The following is a 23772-nucleotide window of genomic DNA, read 5'->3' on the forward strand; positions in this document are numbered from 1 at the left end:
ATGGGATATTTGTACTTCTTAACAAGCTGAGAGACAATATTTTTTTATTTTTTACATATTACCCATTTATATATATATATATATATATATATATATATATATATATATATATATATATATATATATATATATATATATAGGCTAACAATGAGGAGATGTATTTTTATTTTTTATTTACCGCACTGAAATTGTGATTTATTTTCCTGCAAATGTGTGTGAGGGTGTCTGTGTGTGTGTGTGTGTGTGTGTGTGTGTGTTCTGCATACAGTAAATGAATGAAGTCAGAGGGCTCCTGCCCCTCATCACCTCCTGACTCCACCTCCTACCAACCTCACACACACACACACCCACACCCACACCCACACACACACACACACACACACACACACACACACACACACACACACACACACAAACACACAAGGGCTGAGACCATGGAGGGAAAAGAGGGCTACTCCTCCTTCACTCCTCCACTCCTCTTTCTCCATTCACTGAGGAAAGCTCTGAGCAGAAGCCTCTCTCTCCTCCGTGAATGGACTTCCATCTCTCAGAGAATCTTTTTTTGTTTACTGCCACCGCATCATTTGTCTTTACTTTTCTTCCTCGTTCTGCTTTTGCCACCGAGAAACGTTGTCTCCTGTGACTCTGCTGTTTCGACCATGAACTTCTCTCGGACTTAAGGGGTTTCCAGATCAGAAGGAAAGTGCCGTGAACGGCCAATGGGCAAAAAACCAAGCTTGGGAGAAAAAAGAGAAGAAGCTGTTCTTTCAGTGAGAGAAAGACTCTCTAGACTCTCGAGGATTTAGAGGGTGATTGGGTTTTGGGTGAGCCTTACACACAGGCGGGGAGACAGATCCGATTTAAAAATAGCCGACCTTTGTCCCAGTTTTGTCCCCTGGACAACGATGGGTTCAGACGTCCGCGACCTGAACTCCCTGCTGCCCCCGCTGCCGGCGTGCCCCAGCCCTGGCTGCCCGGCCCTGCCTGTCAGCACGGCCCCCCAGTGGGCCCCCGTCCTGGACTTCCACACCGCCGCCTCCCCGTACTCCTCCCTGGCTGCCCCGCACGCCTCCCTGGCCGCCCCGCACGCCTCTCTGGGGCCGCACTCCTTCATCAAGCAGGAGCCCAGCTGGGGGGCCGCCGGCGACCCCCACCACCACGATGCCGACCCCCACTGTGGCCTCAGCGCCTTCACCGTCCATTTCTCTGGCCAGTTCACCGGCACCGGGGCCTGCAGGTACGGGGCCTTCGGGGCACCGCCACCCCCAAGTCAGCCACCGTCCGTGACTGCCCCGCACCACCACCAGCCCCCCAGCAGGATGTTCAGCAACCCGCCGTACTTGACCAACTGCATGGACACACAGCAAGCGGCACGCAACCAGACAGGTAGGGCTCGAGGAAAGTTTGAGGCCTTATGGCCTGTATTTGTCAGAGGATAGTGTAGAAGTGGTCCCAATGTTGGAATCAAACCCAGGACCAGTGCATATGCATTTGGCATGCTACCAAGTTTCTGTCTGGGTTTCAATAAGTCAGCATCATCACCCATTTTAGAGTCACTTTGGTTCCCAGAAGCTTGGGACTCATTGACCAATGTCTTTTTTTTCTTTTTTTCTTGAATTTGTTCTTGAGAAAGGTTCTAAGGAAAGTCTACGTCAGATTTACGATGTGTTTCTAAACTGCAGAATTGTTCACACCTGTGTTCTTAGATGGATGCATTGCATTGTCATCATAAATCGAAAACCTGTGCTAGTTGACCCTATAATGAGCGTAAAGTAAACGCCCGCCAGCCAATCCACATAAAAGGGCATGAGATGGCAGGGCCGTGTGGACACGCAGAAATTAAAAAGAGAAGCTGATAGAATTCAGTCAATGGATGAACAGAGCAGAACTCCAAAAGGACTTCTGCAGGGAGTGAAAACAAACTGTCATATTTAGTAGCGTCATTTGGCCAATAAATAGAATGATCAATTGCTAATTATTGAATAACTCCTAATTAATGGTTCCCAATTAACTGTTTAATTTTATTTAAAGATCATAAAGCTTTTTAAAGTAATTGAAATAATTATAAAAAATATATATTTTTAAATGATTTAAAAAAAGACCATAACACTTTTTTTTAAATAATTAAAAGAAGTGTTACAAATATTTTAAATATTGTAATTTAAATCCTATAATATTACAATACTATAGAGTTAAGGAAAACGCAATATCCAATTATTTTGCGCAAACACGTCAGCTCTCAAATGTTCGTAAGTGTGCTCTTGAGTGTGCCACTTAGAACAAGGTTTATCTTACCACAAATCCCAAATAAGAAAACATTTGTGAATGGCAGAATAACCGTGAAAACTGTCTTCTTTAGAGCGGTTGGCGAATGAGGCCCTAAATCTTGAAATACGTCACAAGAATCATCTTCTGCAGTTTTTTGGCTTCCTTTCCTCCACACATCCTCCCTTTTCTGAAAGCTTCTCTCTGTGTTGACGACAAAAGTTAACTTTTCAATGAAACAGATTAAATGTAGGCCTCATCTTAATTCAACCTACTCTCTTGTCAGTCATCAACCATGACCTTATGTATATCATTCCGTCACATATTGATTCGTCAGTATTAACACACGTACATGAGACATTATGTGAAACATTATATGACGTGGTTTAAACTGGCAGAGGTGTTTCCTTCACTGACCTTAGTTCACCCTAACCTTTAGCACTGCATCATTAAGTCTGTGATAAACAGGGAGATAACTATTAAATATTGAATAGACAATTGCATGCCTTTGTAGAGAGGTGATCCAGCTTAGACACTCACAGAAAAACAGAAATCACTTTTAGTTTAGTGTTCAGGTGTTAACGTCTTAGCTGAAGTTAAGCCACGCTTGTAGTGTAGTGCTCTTAGTGTGAATGGACCGTTAATACGCCAGATCCCAGTAGACAGACGATAAACCAAAACCACTGCAGTCAGTCGTACTCATGAACTTGTTTTGACCCGAAACCGACTCACTTTGACTCGGAGTCACACTGATGATGCTTCACCAGGTTTTATAACTCTGCTTTTATCGTGCAATTTTGTTACTACGTGACACAATGTTTTTTAGGAATACATTTGAAATATACACATAGGTCCTAATAATTCCAGGCTCTGGACTTTATGTAAAACTCTTCTCTAATGATGGATATGAGAAATCACTTTAATTTTGGTCGAGTGTTGCCTGTGTTGAAGCTGCTGAACACCAAACAGTACGCTGATTAAAGCCCTGAAACTTCTACAACATCTAAAATGTGTCTGCTTAGTTTTGGTAAAAAAGAAAAAGGCTCTTTTCTTTGTTAGTTATTTTTACCAGGACTGGCAATAAAAATAAAATACTTCAACTATATAAATAAAATGCATGACTGAGGTGAGGCATGACACACAAGAATATCATCAGCATTTTTTTTCTAGATGTCATTAAAAGGAAAGGAAAAAAGATACAGTTGTTGAGGCTTCGCTGAATTAATCCTTATTTGTCAGTTTGGCTACTGGAGTCTGGTATTTCTCACATTTTAGAGTGTTCCACATCAGTACACCACAGTAGTAGTTTTAGCCTAAAAAACCTCTTGTTTTGGAAAAACAAAACAAAAATCTGTGAAAATCCTCAAAATAAAATTAAAAAAAAGTTTTTTCTGTTACCGAACAGATGGAATAGTTTAAGACATGTAGAATGACACTCTTTTGTAGAATTAAATCCCATTACATTTTTATTTTTCTTCTTTTCTGTTGAATGGCATTGAGATCATTTTAGTTTAATTTAATTCTTAAATTTATTATGAATGTCTGCAGCATCACATTATACACCAAAGTCATCGGGTTTCACTTCTGTTTCAAACATGTTAAGCTTTGCAGAGTGAAGGGACACATAGTGAGGAAATGTGTCAAAAGCCAATTAATGGGACTCATGTGACGCATTAAAATCCCAACATGCTGTTTTTTTTCCTTTTTTTCCCTTTATGGTTCTCTTTTCCATGCGGGTATAATGAATCTGTTGGTGCTTTCCCAACAGATTAATTAATAATAACATGCTTATCAAGCAGATCATTTAGCAATAACATTATAATCAAAGAGCCGCGCCGACCTCTAACCTGCTTTATCTGCTCCCCGCTGTGGCTGGACGAGCAGAGACAAACAGACTCACAGCAGGACGCGGGTGTCTGATAGCAGACCAGGGTCACAGAGACTGTCACTGTATAAACTCCCTGCAGGAGGGATTTCATTTTCATATCAGAGCTCGATATTTCTAAAAGCATTCACGTTTCACTGTGGGCTTGTTGAGAGAGGCCCAAACGGGTGCGATCCAAACAGTTTTTTTAGAAAATGATTGGAGCAGAAATCGTTTGTTTTACGGATAAATTCGTTTTTACAGGTCTGCGAGTTTTTAATCAGTAAACTGTTACAGTAGCAAGACATGATAACCTGCTAACATCAGCACTGCTCACGTTGAAAGACCACGCATGAAATGGGCCTCAACACAAGAACGTGTTCTGTAATAAATACTGTGTCAGGATAAAAATAAAATTCCAGTTGATTTCAGTTTGTGGAAAAAAGAAAATGTCTTGGGGGTATTTCCAGACTTTAGGTTTTCCAGTTGAATACAAATTGACCTCATCGCTTGTCACCTCAGTGCTGGACTTCAAGGCAACAATGGTATCACCCTACACACACACACCTACACACCTACACACACACACACACACACACACACACACACACAGAGGAGTCAGACAGGGGTGAGTGGAAGATAAATGGAGATGTTTAATGAGGTTCCCCTCCCCCCCCTTCTCGCTCCCTCCCTCCTCTCACCCAATGATCCACCAAGGAAAGTGAGTGAAATTGCTGCATTTTAATTAATGAGGCATGTATGTGAGAGTGACAGATAGTGAATGTGTGTGCGTGTGTGCATGTGGGTGATTGATGGGTGTGTATTGTGCCCTGTAGGTCAGTCTAAGTCTTGAGTCCGGTCTGGGACCGAGATGTCAGGTAATTTAGATCCTTGTTTAATTTGATTATTTGGAGTTAATGAATCTTTCAAAATGGCTCCCAAATGTTTGTGAAATCTGATATCATCAATAAGGATTAACGCCAAAATCTGTAACTGTCAGAGAACAGGAGTAAAGGCATTTTTTAACTCTACATTGTTGCGAATTCCTCTTGAGTTTCCTGTGGAGAAGCAACCAAACTTTATTGTGACTCTTTGATCAGATCCAAATCTCCTGCTCCACTTACTTCACTGTAAAATAAACTATTTATTAAACATTTGTTCTCAAAAGCAGATAAAAAGAGATTCAAAGAAGTGATAACATTAATGAAAAGTTAAAATATCATAGACACAAATGCCATTTAATCCATCGTGAAGTAGTTTTAACGGTTGCAATCAGTGATAATATATGACACCTTTTTTAAATAAGGGGGAAATTAAACAAAACACCAGCATCACGTCATTAGAGCTGATGGTCTAATTAATAAATTAGGTACTGTGTGATCTCCGATGGACTTTATTTAGAAGTTACCTTCCTCTGACTATGGCTTTTTGTTCTCTGTGTCGCAGGCTACAGCGCGGTCGCATTCGATGGAGCCGGTAATTACGGTCACACTCCTACACACCACAGCTCGCAGTTCTCCAACCATTCCTTCAAGCATGAAGACGCTTTAACCCAGCAAAGCACCATGGGTAAGTGTGTTTATGTGTCGGAGCACAGAACTTTTTGCTCCTCTGCGCTACAATGACAGTTATTACAGGAGAGTTTAAAAAGTGTCAAGCTAGCCAGCAAACTGGGTAACTGGGTAAATAATAATAACTTCAGTGAGTATATATATATATATATATATATATATATATATATATACATATATATATATATATATAGACTAGAAACCATTGCCTTAGAACCTCCATAGAAACACAGTATGTACCAACAATTTGGATTCTTTCAGCTTTATTGTCCATTTGAATTAGTGTGTTTAAGAAAATAAACTTTACGTTTATTTAAAATGTATGTGTTCCTAGGTGGCTGTCTGTCGGTCAACCATTGATTTAAATGTGAATTCCACTAGCTAGCCACTGATACTGCTGCTCTGCTAAGCTAGTTAGCTTTTTGTTCTCTATCATGATTGGATTTAGTCACTGTCTCATCTAGTGATACGGAATAGCAAACAAAATTAAATTTTACATCACAGATCATTGCTATTTGGAAAAAAACATAATAACTGATGATTAGCTTTTAGCTTGTAAGTTACATCTGATCCTAGCGTGTTTTTTGTAGTCACTGCGATTTTCACAGAATTGTACACATTTCTGTACACAAGTAGTACAACAGACGTCATAAAGTCACGTTCAGGTACATTTTTTTTAACCAAAAACATAGCTTAGTTGCTGCGTTTTGCCTTTGTAGGGCAGTTCTGTTGCGTTATAAATTGTGTTAGCTTCTAGCTTCTCCTGCGCAGATCTGAAAAAAAGACTTTTATTTACTCTTAACTTTCAGTAGTCACTTTTCGTTAAAAAAACCCAACAATATGCATCAGAGTCTCTCTCAATAGTAACAAACCTCTATTTAAAGCCAGTGTGCGAGTGCACAGCTGCGTCTGGATGGCAGCTCCGTGGCCCTCACCTAGGGAGTGTCTTGTCCCTTATCCTGACGTCTCCTCCGTGACCTCGCCTGTCGGAGGTATAAATCAGCCACATCCTGACTCGCGGAAAAACTCCCTCGTCTCCTCCTCTCATCCCCTCTTTTATCCACCCACCTCCCCCTTTGAATCCCTCCTCAGCAACATGTTATTGGTAAATATTTAAATGTTTGCTGCCCAATTTTTACGGCGAAGATAACTGGGAGAATCGGAGTTGCGTGGGGAATTTTGGAATGTAGTGAAATGTCGAGGGAGCCATTCATTCACCACACTGCTGCAGGAGCTCAGAGTCTTTATTTGTGGAAAAAAGTTTAGAAAAAATTGGAGCAAAACAGGCTGAGGGCAAGAGTTTAAAAGGAGATGAGATGCAGAGGACATTGCGTCTGAGCTGGTCATGGATGAGCTTACCTTCATCTTCAGGCCTTTATGGGCGCATTCAAATGCATGTGTAACATAATATTGTACATGATGTCTGTGTGTGTCCTACAGCGGAGCAGCAGTACCCGGTACCTCCACCTGTCTACGGATGCCACACGCCTTCGGACAGCTGCACAGGCAGCCAGGCTCTGCTGCTGAGAAATCCATACAACAGGTAACACACACACACACACACACACACACACACACACACCTTTGACATGCTTAGCACACTCTCTTCTATTTCTATGAAAATCTATTTTCATCACACACAAACAATTAAAGCTGGAAATGTTTCAGAAACCATTGTTGATTGTTCCCCTGCGGTCTCGAACAGGATGTTCACCTTCAGCACAGGTCTGTCTGCCACGACTGCTTCCTTTTTCTGTGTTACCTCTCCTTCCTCTGTGGAGCTCTTCAAGTTGTTTCACTTGGAGTCATGCTTGCTCAGCCGTGAGAGACGCAGATCCCTAAAATCCTAATTTTAGACGTCGTTTTACATGCCGCCTTCTAATTCCCAGGTAGCTACGAAAAAAAAGTCACGGTGCCACTAAAGGAAGTGAAGCACAAGAATCAGGAAGTTTGCGAAGTAAAGTGGGTTGATTTACTGATTGGAAAGCATTCACAAGATGTCATGAACCAAGTTATTCCACGTTTTTCCATCCCGGTAAGGATTATCTAATCGTGTTTTAGATACTCATTTTAATTGATGGGGAAAAAATAAAGGAAATCAGTAGACAATTTTGTAAAAGCCTGCAGTTGACTAACATTAGTTCCAAAACAGTCTGTTTCTTATCCAACTATGCATTGATTCCGCTGATGGGTCGCTCTATTTGTCCTTGATGACAAAATGAAGTGCAGAGGCGATTTATGTATTCTGTGCTGCTGTAACCACTGCCGTTTGCAACAATACATTGTACTTCTTTTTCACAGCAGACATGTTGACTATTCATAGTAGGACAACCCTGTCTACCCATAAACTGCATTCTCATTTATGTTGTTCATGGGAAACATATTTTCCCTTGGATTACAGTTGCAGTTTTTAAACATGTGATTAACGCTGTGAATTGAAACGAAACCAAACAAGAGCGCAACAAAAACTACTTGGATATGTTTATGGAAGGATCATGGTTTGGCCTTTAAATAAGCAAGTTTGGTACATTACATAAAGTCACCATTAACTTTTGATTTCACAAAGGACACAAACAGACCCCATCCACCCAGCCAGACCTCCCTATGTCGACTTACGCCGGATTTTGATTTTTAAAAGTATTGACACGTCAAAAACAAATGTAATCTAGCAGAAAATACGTTTCCCTCAAAACGTATTTGCCAATGCAGTTTCATTGCATGGGAACGTAATTTTTTTGGAGACCATCAGGCTTAGTTGGAAAAGCACAGGTGTTGCTATTAACGATGGTTGTGATCTTCAAGCACCCCTTTAAGCCATGACAGTGTGACAGTGAGCCAGCACGGCACCAGGACCCTGAAACAGAGCAGCTTAATGGAATTAAGCCATCATTCATTTTGATTATTGAAGCCTTTTTTTCCTACTGTGACAAAACGTCTTCTATGAAAAAGCCTATTAAGTCTGGTGGGGAAAAAAATAAACAGAAAAAAAGATCTGAGCATCATCGTGCCTAATATGGACACAAAAAAAAAATGAAAGCACACACACAGAGACCTAAATTATCTAAAAAATGTCCTCATACTGCTGCCCCGCCAAAACTCGTCTCAGCCAGGGCACCTCCAGCCTCACCCTGCATCAACCTTCCCTCCCTGCCTCTCCTCCCTACTCCTCCCACACAGCAGAACCAAAAGCACCTTTTTTAAGAAAATATTAACAACCTTGTTACGTAATGTGCACATATTGGCCCCAATGTTAAAACCACTGCACTCACAACTTGACCGGGCGAAACTGTAAATATACAAAAATCTCCATATCTGCCACAGCAGTGTAGTACTGCCCGTACCTGTCATTGAGAAGCATATGCACACAGGTTTTAATGAGCTTCTTCCAAATGTAATAAACAGAACACTTTGCTTTTGTTATGTTTCTAAATTAAACATTCTTCACATACCACAGACACTGTGTTTTCCAACGATGCCAGAAGAGAAGGAATCCTCCATAAATACCACAACAGGGATATGGGTGCTAAGGTTTTTTTGTGTGTGTGTGTGTGTGTGTGTGTGTGTGTGTGTGTGTGTGTGTGTGTGTGTGTGTGTGTGTGTGTGTGTGTGTGTGTGTGTGTGTGTGTGTGTGTGAGCGAGAGCAAGCAAGAGAGATATGTGAGGTGGACACAGACTGTCCCGAAAGTCTTCTTTGTCATAAACATAATTGATATCGGCTCAGCACACACACACACACACACACACACACACACACAGAGTGGGGCTGGGAAGACTCATATGAGTTGAGTCAGTTGTCTAATCTTGCAGCCTGGTACCAACAGGACTGTATTTACTCTGCAGGCCATCAGCTCGGCCCGCTGGAAAAACATGAAATGAAGACATGCTGAGGTCTTATTAATCCATACAGACACACACACACACACACACACACACACACACACACACACACACACACACACACACAAGTGCACTTTTCAAAGTCTTTGAAATTTTTGGAAGGTGTCAAGGATTTGTTCGTTCAAATCATGCTGACAGTTTTTGTTGTATTTGTATGGGTTTTGAGATACAGTATCTGCCTCCAACAATGAAGGTAAATGTTTATCTTAAACTCCAAAAGTTATCTTGGAACAAATTTATACCACAGAGCAATTTCTGAATATGAAGACTAATGAAAAGAGTTATCCAGAAAAATTAGGACATAATCTCTGTTTGCGATATGTTGCTTTTGGTGTATGTAGTGTAATTTTTAGCTACGCTAGCGGCACGGCTGTAGGAATGACACCATCGCTCTGTTGGTCGGGCAATTTGGTCCATACTGAAGTATTTCAATAGCCTTAAGGACTGCCTTAAGACCTTGTGTAGTTATTCATGGTTCCAAGAGGATGAACCTTAATGACTTTGATGACCCCCTGACTTTTCATTCAGCACTACCACGAGTTTCATGTTTGTGGTTTTGAGTAAAATGCCTCGAACTATAAAAATTTGGTGGAGACAGTCATGTTGCCCACAGTGTTAATTATAATACCTTTTGGCACTGCTATCCGTCTCAGCTGCACTTTGTAATACTTTATACTTTTTAATTATCAAATATTAGCATGCTAAGTTAAGATAGTGAACATTGTAAACATTGTACCTGGTCTCCATCAACATTCTAGCATTGTCATTGTGAGCATTTCAGTATGCTGACGTTAGCAGAGTTCCATTGACCTCCATTGTATCGGGGCAATTATCTCGTGTCACAATGTCAGATTTTCACTGCACGATTATCATGACCAAGAGAATTTGCAAAAGTGATATTATCGCGGCATCTATGGAAAATTTGCACCAACAAATTATATAATGTTATTCGTAAAAATGTTTCTTTACCTTGATTATTGAGGGTTTGGTCTCTTTCTTATTTTAGCTAATAAATTACTCTTAAAATACAAGTATAAGGAGGTGGAGACAAAGGCTGTAACCATAACTGTACAAAAACGTGATTTAAGAGACGCTGGATTATTTACATGACATTATCATGTCTAGCATATACATGAAATCAATATATTTTTTTTTTATAAATTACAGTTGTCGTCAGTATTGGTGTGTCACAAAACCTTTACCCAAAAGTCATGGTAGTTTTTTTATTTTTTTTATTTGGTGAATGGACCTTTTAAAGTGGTGTTCCTTTACTGCACTTCTCACTTGCCGCATATCTGGGGGCATGATATGTTTCACCTTAGATTTTTCTGTTGATAATGTTTCCATAGTTGCTTTCTTTTTGTTCATCCATAATGAATATCATTCCACATGGTAATTTTTTTATTTTTTACAAATTGATTATTTTTGCCGTAGGCTTCATTGTGAACCAGTGGGGTTTTTCCCATGAGAGACCTACTGTAACACATACATTGGCCGTTTAAGGCAGAAACAGTGATGGGTTTCCATCAGTCAGCGGTAGAGAATGGAAGCAGACGCACACGGATCATTACTTTAAATCTTGCGCTCAGCCTCCGATCCAACAATACGTCAGCAGAAACACCGTGTGTGCTCTGCTGGCTGCGTGCCCCACGCTGTACTGTAGAATAATAGCTGCATAATGAGCAGGGTACCAGGCACCACATCTACCCCCGCCCGGACTGCTGCGAGCCGGCAGGTGGTGTGATAGGAGGATGGGAGCTATAAATCCACTGTGTGTGTGTGTGTGTGTGTGTGTGTGTGTGTGTGTGTTTGCTGCGATGTATTTTATCATATGGCAGCTCTGAATAATGATTGTGGAGTCTGCTGTGTTTAATGAAAAGTGGCTGTTATGGGAGAATTTTGCTTTGTTAGTGTCTGTCTGAGGCACATTTTTGACCTCAGCTCCACCTGCAACTTTGTCTGAGTGTGTGTGTGTGTGTGTGTGTGTGTGTGTGTGTGTGTGTGTGTGTGTGTGTGTGTGTGTGTGTGAGTTGGCATTTTTCCCTAGAGTGCTTCTTTTATAAGGCCAACAAAAAGCCACAAATGGATACACACACTCAACCCTGCTAAATGCCAGTCCACCGCACAGCTCATGGGCTTTTCTTCTACGTTTTGTCCCTCCACAGCAGAGAAAATGTTTATGAAATGACCTTTCAATTGGAGTGTGTGGCATGGAAACCTGTCAATACACTGGCGTCCACCATGAAGAGGTAGGAACATCGATTTCTTTGAAAAGCAGCAGTCAAGGAAGTTTTTGCTGGATGGGAAACATGAAGAGTAGGTTAGACACAAGATGATTGTTTTGGACCAGCAATGGCAGCGACAGTTCACAAGACAGAAATTAATTTCCTTCAGCAGCTACTAAAACCATGTTTTTGTTAAATATAGACAACCTGTTTTTTGTGGACATAATCCTACTAAACACTAATGCTTGTTCAGCACATCGGTGAAAAAAGACAACAGTGAGGAAATAAAAGCATACCTTTAGTCCATAGTAGACTTCAGTATAAGGATATAAAATGTGATTATTTGTATTAGTTATCAATCCACATGATATATACAACAATGAATAAGGTCAGAGAATAATCAAACCTATAGACCAGAGACCAAAGAGACCAATAGACCAAAGCCCTTCTTGGGATGTTCATTACAACTCAAAATAGAATTTCAAAACTAAAAATCTGTTCAGACTTTTTAAATTTATTGTTATAGTTGTAATGTATTAATCTTAACCACTAGGTTACAAGGATACTTCAGCTTCAGTTTTTTAAGAAAATCTGTCCTTGAACTAATGTGTGTTATTTGGAGAGATATGATTCAGACATGTAGAACTGACAGTGGTGCTAGACAACAGATCGAGGTGGTCCCCTCTTGGCCGTGGAACTCCTTACTAAATTTTGTAAATCTGATTTGCAATTGTATATATGTCTTAACCTGGACCAATGAGTTGAATGTATCCACCAGGCGGCAACCTCCAGGTCTGAAAAGTGAAGCCAATGCTGCAGTGCTTTAAACGACTCCTCTGGTTGCAAAAAGAAGTCTGATTGTATAGAAGTTTATGAGAAAATTACCCTACTTCTCACTTGATTTATTACCTCAGTAAACATTGTAAACATGAGTTTATGGTCTCAATCTCTATTTTCAATTCTTCTTCAATTCAGCATGATGTTCAGTTAGTCAAATAGACCATAAAGGGCGTGGCTACCTTTTGATTGACAGGTGGCTACCACAACGTTGTCCAGCCTGAGAGTTGTCCGAGTCTTAGAACTTTAACCCTTTCAAAGTGTGTTTTCAGCTCACCAAGGTTAATTATATCATTTTGGTTGCCTAAAAATAGTTTGGTGTTTGGTTGTACTTAGCTCCACCCTCTTGTGTCACTTCTGGTTGCACAAAAACTAAATGGCAACGGCTAAAAAACCAAAACGTCAGCGGCCAAAATTCCAAACTCAAGGCTACAAAACAGAAGTCCACAAACCAATGGGTGACGTCACAGTGACTATACGTCCACTTCTTATATACAGCCTATGAAACATTGGATTAATTAAAAGCATTACAAACCAGTTGGACATTAACACAGCGGTATCAATTTCCCCTGTTCACACAGAGTTAAAATAAAACATTCAGTAGTATGCACTGTACTTAATGTCATTGTGACCTGCATAGCTGCACGCTGGTCAGCATCTGTGTCGGCTCACAAATACCTCTCTACCCCGAGCCAACAGGCATTCATCATAGTTAACAGATGAATGTGTGTCTGCGGGGGAAGTGTAGAAAGGGATGGTAGTGGACAGAAATGTCGTTTATCTTTCAGATATCATAGCATTGTTGGTCTTGCTGATTATATTAATACGAGTGACAGTAGAGACAAATTAGATTTTGAATGCCTTCTGGCCCAAAGGCCTTTGTGTTTTCTTATTCATAAGCGCTAAAAAGCTCTTAAGAGAAGCTTCATATCGTGGTATTTCAGTGGCCTTGGTCCGCTCTGACCGTGGCGGCGTTTCTCTCTCTCTCTCTCGCTCTCTCTCTCTCTCTCTCTCTCTCTCTCTCTCTCTCTCTCTCTCTCTCTCTCTCTCTCTCTCTCTCTCTCTCTGTGACTCTTTGTACTCACTAGGGAGGTGTGAGGGAGTAGCAAGGAGTCAGGGGGAGACGGGTAGATAAAGAGGGATGGGGCGAGGAGCAGAAGATGAGGAAGAGGAAGTGTAGGGGAGTTGAGCTTCGAGAGGAAGAGCAGCGATATGTAGTGAAGCACACGTCACTTGCCGAAGAGGTGTTTTCTGCGAACAGTAAAGCGTGAGACTACGTGTCTCACATGCAGTTTGATAAATATGAGTGTTTGTTTTCAACAAGTTCGCTGACTCTGTCAATGTTTTTTTTGTTTTCCTCTTACCAATTTAAAAAGTTACACTGCTATGAATTGTGGTTAAGACAGATATTATATTATATTCTCATTTATTAGATTTATTAGTAGTTTCCCTGGCATAACTTGTATTTACTGTGTTAGTTCAGCCTGGTATCATGGCAGGTCGTGAAATAGTCACGAAATGCGATCCATTGGTTTCGTGTACATGGACACGAATTGTCAGTTTTTTTCATTCACTCAGGACGAAAATAATGTCAATGAAAAGTCAGTTAGGATCGTTTTTTTGGTGGAGCCACAAACAAAACGCATCCACGTGAATATGCCAGGTCAGTAAAAGTGACATAGTATTCAATATTCAAAAAGCACACTTATGGTGGGTGGGAGGGGAGCTGGATGGGCCCAACAAACACAGGACTTTGAACTACGAGACCGGTGTTGGACACCGCGTTGTGGTTCTATGGTTGTGGTTTTGTTACCTAATTACGTGGTTTTGCCTTTGGTTTGTTAACGTAACGCTGCCACGGAAAAAAGACATTCCGAGCGACACGGAATGTACACAAAACCAATAGATTACATTTCGTGACTATTTCACAGACTACCGTGAGACTGTGTTGGTTAGTTGTGTTAGGTGTGCAGCACCACCACCTTCCACCCTCCTTTATCATTGTCATTGTAATTGACTTGAGGTGTTTCAGCGGAAGGTCCATGATTCCTGAATAAGATGTCCTAACTTGTACATTACCTGCTCTTACAATATAAATGAGTGAACATGAGTTAAAGGAGCATTCCGCGTGATTTACACCACGTCTACCGCCAACGTCTCTCCTCCCGTCTGTGGAAGTAGCGAGTCGAAAACAAAGAGCACCTTATGAACGCCCAGCCGTGCGATGAACATTCCCACCGCGGCAGCACAGGATGCAAAACTCCCGTCCTCCTCGTTTGCTCAGACAGGCTGAAGTATAACACATTTCATAGACAAGAGCTTTCTGTTTCTCTTTGTGTTATCATAAGAAGATAGCAGAGGCAACACGGACAGCTGCGTCGCACAGAGCAGGTTTTGTTCTGCTCTTTAGGTCAGAGTGAAATATTAAAAGCTGTTTTTGTCATACATTACTGTGAGTGTTTCTCTAGTAGATAATGGTGAAATGATTAGGAATTGGTCAATTATCTAGGTAACAGAGAACTTTTGATTTTTTTTAAAATAAATTTATATTCAATTATTTAGTGTTGAATTTATTTTAGATACAAAATTTAAGTAAATGCCAAATATTTCCTGGTTTCAGCCTTTCAAAGATACGTTTTTACCGCTTTGCTCCTAACGTCACCATTGTTTAATAGATTCCTTGATTATGAAAAAAAATCATAGCAAAAAGTTTCAAATTAAGGAAATACAGTAGATGGAAGCGGATTCATCCTAATCAAGAGTTTAGCGCTAGATTACATCCATGACTGAAAATTTCCTGGTGGGAAAAGGTGTTGGATTATTGCAGAAAAGAAGCTCTTAAGAGTTTTGTTCAGCAATATGGTCTTCACAAAGGAAGACGCTTTTATGATTTTCGAAGCGTGAATGTGATCGCAGGAACTAAAAAAGCTAATGTGCAGCTGAAAAACGAACTACACCACAGTCATATGAGTGTGAGTTTAACAAAGAGGCGGTGAAGGAATCTAACCAAAAACCCATTCGAAATGGACTTCAAGACGATGGAAACCGGAAAACGCAGAGTCATTTCCAGGTATTAGGACTCATTCCAGCAGCACTCTATCTAAATCCTAAAAGTTGTAAAATGCACTGGGAGCCGAATCCAGAGTTATTTTCCTTCCTCCGTTTATGAGAACGAGCCCGAGACCGATTGGCTGGGAGGCGGGGTCAAAGGAAGTGCTAACACGTGCTTGCTCTATGGGCCCATAGATGTGGATAGCGGTGTAAATGTGAACGCCTGTACTTAAATGTGAACGCCTGTACTTGTTGTGCAAAAGGTCCGATGATTCGTCTGTGTTTTTCCATTTGTACAATATTTGACAAGGAGAACATGTTTGAATAATGATACTTTTTATGAAGCTAACTGCAGTCAAAGAGCATTTCATGCTCTATATATCCGCCAGTGTAATACAGTGTATGGATTTACGGCGTTGAATCGTGAACTTGGGTCTTGTTACATGCTGTATGCGGCAGCCATCTGTGTGGAAATGTGATTTTTTTTGTGATCGTAAAATATTTTAGTGGCACCAAATTTCCAATTTCCATATTTTAGAGCACAACATTTTTGACAGAATTAAAACTGTGTCAATATATTTTTCTCACTTTTAAAGTAAATTGAAGTGTTTGTTTCCATTGTATTTTTCATCCCTCCTCTCTTTCTCTTTCTGTGTTGGCAGCCACGCGACGGGCTATGACAGCGACCCCAGCACCCCCATGCTGTACAGCTGCAGCACACAGTACCGCATACACACACACGGAGTCTTCAGGGGCCTACAGGTAGGACTCACACTGCTGCTGCCAATGGAGATAAAAACACTTCAATAACAAGGAGAACACATTTTTTAACATGTTTCTGAAGATGAGTGGTGGTGAGCCTGACCCCGGTTATGTGAAGAGGCAATATAGCAGAGGAGATTTACAAACACACACACACACAGGAATGCTTACACATGCACACACACACACACACACACACACACACACACACACACACACGTAGCACACACACAGGTACGCAGACATTTTTTTAAAAGGCAGTGCCAAAGGACAAGAGGAATCTTTTTCCACAAATCCATTAGCAGTGGAGAAACACACACACACACACACACACACACACACACACACACACACACACACACACACACACACACACACACACATACACACACTGGGTAAGGATTCAGTTTCCATATGGGGATCAGCATGTTAATAAATCATTAGATTTTAATTATTGTCTGTCAGCAGCTCTAAAGGACAGGAGGCAGAGATTCTCCAGACCTGCTCTTAGTCTGCAGCAGGACTTTTTTGAGATCTTTCTTTCCTTTTTTCGGGGGCCTGTTTCATCATTCACAGTCGTCTTTTTTCTTTATTTTTTTCCTCTTCTGTGCATAGAAATGGATTGCGCAAAATTAAAAAAAACACACACAAGAGGTCTGACACAGTGCAGAAAAGAATAAACAAGCTCTCACTCTTATGCCTTTTTAAAGTCTAATTTAAGAGCTGCTAAAGCGCCAGCGAACAGATCGAGTAGCAAAGTGATGCTTTGCTCCGCCATTTTCATTACAGGGATTACACTAATTCTCCACCTCTGCCAAAGGAAAGGACACATGACAGCCACAGAAATTCATTCTTCATTAATATCACTAAAACCCCCAACAGATATTAAACAGATGGATGGACGGATCAAGAATCTCGTAAGAAAAGCTGATTCTGTCACTCAACTTGAGTGTTGAGCTTGAGCTCTAATTAAACTTAATGAGCAAGGACTAGTATCAGTTGCTTTAGTGTGGAGTGTTCAATTATAAATGAATAAATGAGGAACTGTGAACTAGATAATCCCATAAATAAAATGTTTGTGTGAAATACAAAAATGAACAGACAATTATTATGACATATTTCATTTTCCACCTTGTTATTTTTATAATATTGCTTGGTTTTATTTCATTTAAGACATTTTCACTGCAAAATTCCCTTTTTTCAATTTCTTTTTATTTCATTAAGGCAATTTTCCCAATTATACTTCCTAGTTATCTATACTTCTAATATTTCATGTGTTTGTTTTTTTTATTTCATAATATCAGTGGATATCATCACCCTGACTCCTCTCAGCCAATCGCATGGCCCTGGACTGTTCCGCAAGCGAGCTAGCTCGAGCGACCAGAAGCTGCTGTTATAAATAAACTCAGTACGCTGACACAGCGACAAACCTCTGCTTTTATTTTGCTTCACATCCAGGTGGCACGAGAGGGCGTAAAAATAAATAATGAAACACGTACATATGTACATTTACAATGCAGCAGATGAGCCGATGTAGAAAAAATTTTTCTACAGCCGTGGTGTTATTCCTGTTCTTCTCCCACCAGTGGTGAACGTGGCGCTCTGGAAGCGGGGGCCTGTTTAAAAGGCCGTGACTAACAGCTCCCTCTGGGCTGCAGTCAGTCTGGGGGTCATTTTACTGCTAATTCCCATCTAATGAATATACGAGCATTTTATCATAATGATCCCCATGAGCCAGACACATCACGTGCACTTATTTACACGCAGGGCAGATTTAATTGCCTGTTTTCTAAATTACATTTCACTGGTTCAATTACTGGTGTGGCTTTGTTCATTTTGCCTTGAGTGGTTTGGCTTTAAATTCTAAGTGTTTGGTGTGTGTGTGTGTGTGTGTGTGTGTGTGTGTGTGTGTGCAGGATGTGCGGCGGGTGCCCAGCATCGCTCCGGCCATAGTGCGGTCTGAGAGCAGCGAGAAGCGTCCATTCATGTGTGCCTACCCAGGATGCAACAAACGATACTTCAAGCTGTCTCACCTGCAGATGCACAGTCGCAAACACACAGGTGAAACCAACAGGAAAACGTTGATATTCTACTCATTATTTAACTACTGACAGTCATTGATTCTGCCGGTGATTCCAGACAGGTTACTGTCACCAATGTGTTCTTACTTAATGCAAAGGTTTTCTGTTTGACCTCTTAAAAAATGTTTTCGCTGATGTTTCCACTGGCCCCAATTCCCTTATCTGCTATTGCCGAAAAAAATACTTCTTGGCTTGTGAGCTTGGTTTATTAGGTTTTGTTGGCAGCAGCAGCTAGCTGCATACAATCATTCTGTGTTACCTCAGCAGTGTTGTGATTCTAGAGAGGTTCCTCAATAAGAGAGAGAAAGCTCTGTGGAGGTCAGAGTATTTCTCCCCCTTCGCTTTAGCTAGCAGAAGTCAGCTAACTCCAAAAGACCACATCTGAAAGATGTTCCGTTGACATAAAATACTAAGAAAACCAGCAAAACATTTTGCCAATCACTTAAATAATTACAATAAATTGTTTGAATTTTGCTGCCATTTAATTTTCTTTCAATTGGCGAGTCAATTCATTTAATTAATTAATAAAAAGACCATATTGCTGGGCCCCTCTGGAGGGAAGGAGACACGGGAGAACCAGAACCACGCAGACTCTCAGACCCCTGCTGCAGTAAGATGGGAGGTTTTCTAAAGCAGTGGTTCTCAACTGGTCTGGCTGCGGGACCCACCATCACCCCTTAATGACAAGCCGCGACCCAAATGTTCAACTTCTCAAATGTATTTGCACTGTAATGGTGCAGTTTGAACCTGAGCTGAAAATGTCCTTTGCAGTCGTAGTAGTAGGGAGCTCTCTTGTGCAGAGAAATTGTTCCTGTCAGTCCCCGTCCCACACATGTTTCACGTAAACAAGTAAAACTGCTTTGTTTGTTACGTCTGTAGATTCATCCATTTGTATTGCAAAATGACCACTTGCCTTATATCGAGCTGGGGTCTGTTGTTTGATGTCATCCGACATGTCTTCAATTCACCTACTTATAGAGGTATAGTTTTCAGTTTATCCGCTGCGGATTGATCCAACAAATGCCGCCTCAGTTTTGACGGCTTCATGCTTTCTTGTGCCAGAACCTCGCTGCACTAAACGCACTGAGGTTTTTGCCCTCTTTTGTCCTCAATGTAAGAAAATCTTTACCTCATGTAGTGGGTGTCACTTGCGTTTCACTCAATTAGCATGAAAACAAACTTTGTGGGTGTTCTTCTATACTGTGAAATGGCGGGTGTGTATTAACATTACAAGGCATTAACGCTAAATACTGTTAAGGAGTGTGAATAACTCCGCTGCATAAAAAAATCCCCTTCAAAATAAAAGCACAAGATTTATTTTTATTTTTTTATTTTTTCCTCAGGCAAAGGTGGGTCGCGACCCACCAGTTGAGAATCACTGTTCTAAAGGGACTCTGGTGCTCGGAAACACCCACACTTTTGTCCACAGGGGCCGCCAAAATCAACACAAAATAAAAATTCCTCATAGTAGCTTTAAACTAGCTGACATCTAAACCAAATGTTCATATTGATGTGTTATCTGAGATGTCCTCAGAGATAAAGAAGTGATCAGATAATTTTAAATTGAATTGTATTTAACGTCTTCTCAATTGTTTTTGTCCAGGGGAGAAACCCTACCAGTGTGAGTTCACAGACTGTGGCCGGAGGTTTTCTCGCTCTGACCAACTCAAACGACACCAGAGGAGACACACAGGTTTGATCAGTTTTACTCAGTCTGTCTCTCTGACTTTATATTTTTTTCCAGTTTTTTTTTTCTCCTTTCAGTTCCTTGTATTTGCTCTCCTTCCACTTGTTCTCCACCGCCGTTCGCATGACAGCCATTTTGTGTTGACAATGCAGTCTTTTAAAATGCACAGTTTGCATTTCGTGTACAGTGATGACCACACTGACCCCCCCCCCAGATGAAGTTGCTAAAGGCTGGTCAAACTTTGGAATGGCTTCCTTGCAAACCTCTGCTCTACTGTATTTTTCTCCCTCTGTGTGTGTGTGTGATGTTGAACATGTGTTTTCTGTGTGTGTATGTGTGTGTGAACCTGGGCTTGTGTGTGCGTGTATGTGTGTGCATGCATACTGTACATGTGTTTAGGAGTTAAACCCTTCCAATGCGAGACGTGTCAGAGAAAGTTCTCTCGGTCTGACCACCTTAAGACACACACCCGGACTCATACAGGTAAAACAAGTGCGTAAACTTTTATTTTTCCATTTCTTCTTCATCCATTTGATGTTTACATTACAAGTATGGTAGTTTTACAACATAGTGTTGCAATGTCCACATGTATTTATTCTTACTTGACTGCAGTACGAAATAAAGTCCATTATCCGTTATGATCAGCATAATATTCTAATATACCCCCCCCCCCCCTCTTTCTTTTCACTTTATTTCATTGATATTCCATCTGGCCACCTCTCATCATTGCCGGATCCTCTCCGTTTCCTCTTCCAACCTGTGCACCAACCCCCCTCTCTCTGGCAGGCGAGAAGCCGTTTAACTGCCGGTGGCCGAACTGTCAGAAGAAGTTTGCCCGGAGCGATGAGTTGGTGCGACACCACAACATGCACCAGAGGAACCTCACCAAGCTCCAGCTGGCCATCTGAGTCTTCAGTCAGCCCGTGTCACAGTTCAAAATGTAAACACCTGGGTTACATCTGCTTCTATTTTCTGTCTGTGGTTAATTGTGACCCCATTTGCTCCCAAGAAATTAGCCTGTGTGGGAACCAGTGTTGTCCTATTAGAAAGTTAATAGTAGTTAAGAACTAGATACCACAGTCTACACTATAAGCCAAAACATTCTTGACACATTAAAAAATGTGTGGATTGGAAACGGCTGGCAATAATCCATACTTTTGTTTTTGCTAACAAATCCCATTACAAGACCAAAACCAAAAATATGTTAGGTCATGTTCAGACAGATATTAGCACTGTGTGATAGCCACGGCTCCCTCAATCAGTTGACTGGGATCACTGTTTTGATGTAGTGGGGTGCCAACGTAGAGGGCTCCAGCCAAAAGTGCAGGTTTGCTGGTAAAAAAGTTGAACCTGACTCGGCTTTTGCCGCAATTCAACGTATTTGGTGAGGTGCTGTGTTGGCCAATCATATACATGCAAGCACACTGCTTACCTTACCTTAAAATAGTTCTGGTCTGTTTTGTTTTATTTTATTTTATTTTTTCAGGATAGGGACTATCAAAATTGAGATTTAAAATGTCTTTTTAAAATTTCTTTTACGAGGGAGTCTTGCCCAGACGGCAGCTTAAAAGCACAAATAACAGACTAAAGATAAACAGCAAATTGTATCAACCAATGAATGAGCAGTGTCGTTCAGCGCCAGGACAAGTACATTCAGTATAATAAGTTGTAAAATACTCATCGTCTCACCGATCCCTAAAACAACACACCCAGAATGCTGAATCTGCTCCTACTATAATGTAAATCTAATGAAATGGGTCACAAACATATACTTTGAGGATTTTTTTCAAACAGGTGTAAATAGTACATTTGTTTGGGACTATTTTTCAGCTGCAGTAATTGAGTTTGAGTCAAAATAAATGATAGGGCCCATGTTCATTGTAAGGAACATTTCACACAGTGCAACTGAGGGCTCATTGCTTATAATCGCTTTTTAACAGTTGAGGGCTACTGCATTGAGGTTTGTTCGGCTCATTTTCTGTAACCAGTGTTGCATTAAATCATGGTGGAATTAGCATGCTTGCTAACTAGCAGACAGCCTCACCTCAGTGAGTCTGCGACATGCCTTAAGTCTGTTTAGTTTATACAGAAGTTAGCCGGCTACAACGGTCGCAATGGCAGTGATAAACATAAAAATGGCCGCTAATGTGACCAACCATTCTGCTCGTATTTTATTTCTATGGATTTGAATTCAAATAAACTGATTACCACTAGATTTATCCTTTAAAGAAGCCGTTCCGTTAATTCATCCCCAGTTATTGACTGTTTTCTTACTAGCTTGTGGGTAGTGAGGTCAAAGGTCAGATATGCCCATATAGCTTTGCACCTTTCTGCTGTAAATATCTCTTTATATTGAACTACGTTGGGAAGGCTTATTTATTATCTTTTTGTGGACAAAAACTGCTCTCACTGGAACGATTTAAAGGGAGCGAGGTGCCACTCAGTCTCTTTGCTGTGCTAGTTTTCACAATCTCACCATAAAGGATAATACTGGGTTTGATTTAAAGTAATCAAATTAAGTGAATAACTTGCATCGAACAACTCATGCAATGTTTGCAATGTAAGCTTTTGGTGTTTTGTCTGGTTGGCATAAAATATATATACTTAAATACGCTCTGTATTTAAAAAAGCTTATCTTTTTTGTTTTTGAGTAATGTGAGGATTTTTTTTTTTCAGGCAGCGCTCTTGGGAGTCTCTTGTCTCTGCGGTGTGTAAATATTGCTGGACTCTGGCAGTGTTTTAGACTCTAAAATATGTCTGTTTGGTCACACTGGCTCTGTGGCCGGGACATTATGGTCAAGATGTAAATAATACTTCTTCAATGTGGGAACTGAACTCTTTCCATGGGGAAAAATATGTAACTTAACTGATATGTTTTAGACTTGTCTTTGGATGGATCCAGGAAGTGTTTATACTTTTAATTTCTTCTGTGTCTAACGTGTATTAATATTTGAGTCATCAAACAGCAAATGTCAGTGAAACATTTTGTACTCAATAGTGTGAGATAATTGAACATGATGGTTTCTCTCTGTTTAAATGTATTGTGACTGTTTTGATACAGTATTAGTTTGTCTCTGTGGTCTTTTATTTGTTCATTTAAAAGTTGTTTGGTATGAAGTGGAGACACTACAGAGGACTTTTTGATTTTTATTAGATTCAACCATAAAATCTCCCGAGGTTGACTTACACTAAGACGATTATTTTTTGCATTATAAGTTTTCTGAAAAACTTTTTTGAAAATGCAAATTATGCATTCTCTTATGTAAATATGTGCTAATTTGCATAACTTCCCACAGCAGAAATCTGAACATTCTATAAAGCCAGGTTCATCCAGAAATCAGAATAAGTAAAAAAATAAGTTGTATAAATCAGGCAATGAATGATATATGAACAAACCCCTCTGTAAAAACTTTCAGAATATAGATAGTAATGAAACTGGAAAGTTTGGTTTATGTACTGTAAGTGCTATTGAAGTGGAGATTTATGGCTCAGAGTCTGAAAAAATATTTTGAGAAAACGGCCTTTAAATATA

At 40.5% G+C, this 23772-nt stretch overlaps 1 protein-coding gene across 12 annotated transcripts; it reads left to right on the plus strand.

Annotated features, from left to right (window-relative positions):
* The first annotated feature begins 343 nt into the window (after nt 1–343).
* wt1a (WT1 transcription factor a) lies at nt 344–23303 on the plus strand. 12 transcript variants are annotated; one of them, XM_068711611.1, is made up of 10 exons: nt 344–1279; nt 1319–1386; nt 5576–5698; nt 7141–7243; nt 11763–11846; nt 16373–16472; nt 18389–18533; nt 20157–20246; nt 20640–20732; nt 21027–23303. In XM_068711611.1, exons 1-10 carry the CDS (start codon nt 906–908, stop codon nt 21146–21148), a joined length of 1302 nt encoding a protein of 433 aa, XP_068567712.1. In that variant the 5' UTR covers nt 344–905; the 3' UTR covers nt 21149–23303. The 12 variants fall into 12 exon arrangements, with proteins under 12 accessions (XP_068567712.1, XP_068567713.1, XP_068567714.1 ...); XM_068711612.1 differs by having other exon boundaries at nt 11766–11846; XM_068711613.1 differs by having other exon boundaries at nt 344–1273; nt 1316–1386; nt 11766–11846.
* Nucleotides 23304–23772: the final 469 nt, after the last annotated feature.

This window comes from Cebidichthys violaceus, unplaced genomic scaffold, assembly GCF_023349555.1.
Source record: "Cebidichthys violaceus isolate CVI_PGR_0920_01 unplaced genomic scaffold, fCebVio1.0.p SCAF_164, whole genome shotgun sequence".
Taxonomy (NCBI): Eukaryota; Metazoa; Chordata; class Actinopteri; order Perciformes; family Stichaeidae; genus Cebidichthys; species Cebidichthys violaceus.

Coding starts and splice junctions, on each gene's coding strand:
- wt1a (XM_068711605.1), top strand. CDS start 906: ATGGGTTCAGACGTCCGCGACCTGAACTCCCTGCTGCCCCCGCTGCCG. Junction 5,699..7,140: donor AACCCAGCAAAGCACCATGG/GTAAGTGTGTTT, acceptor TGTGTCCTACAG/CGGAGCAGCAGTACCCGGTA. Junction 7,244..11,762: donor CTGAGAAATCCATACAACAG/GTAACACACACA, acceptor GTCCCTCCACAG/CAGAGAAAATGTTTATGAAA.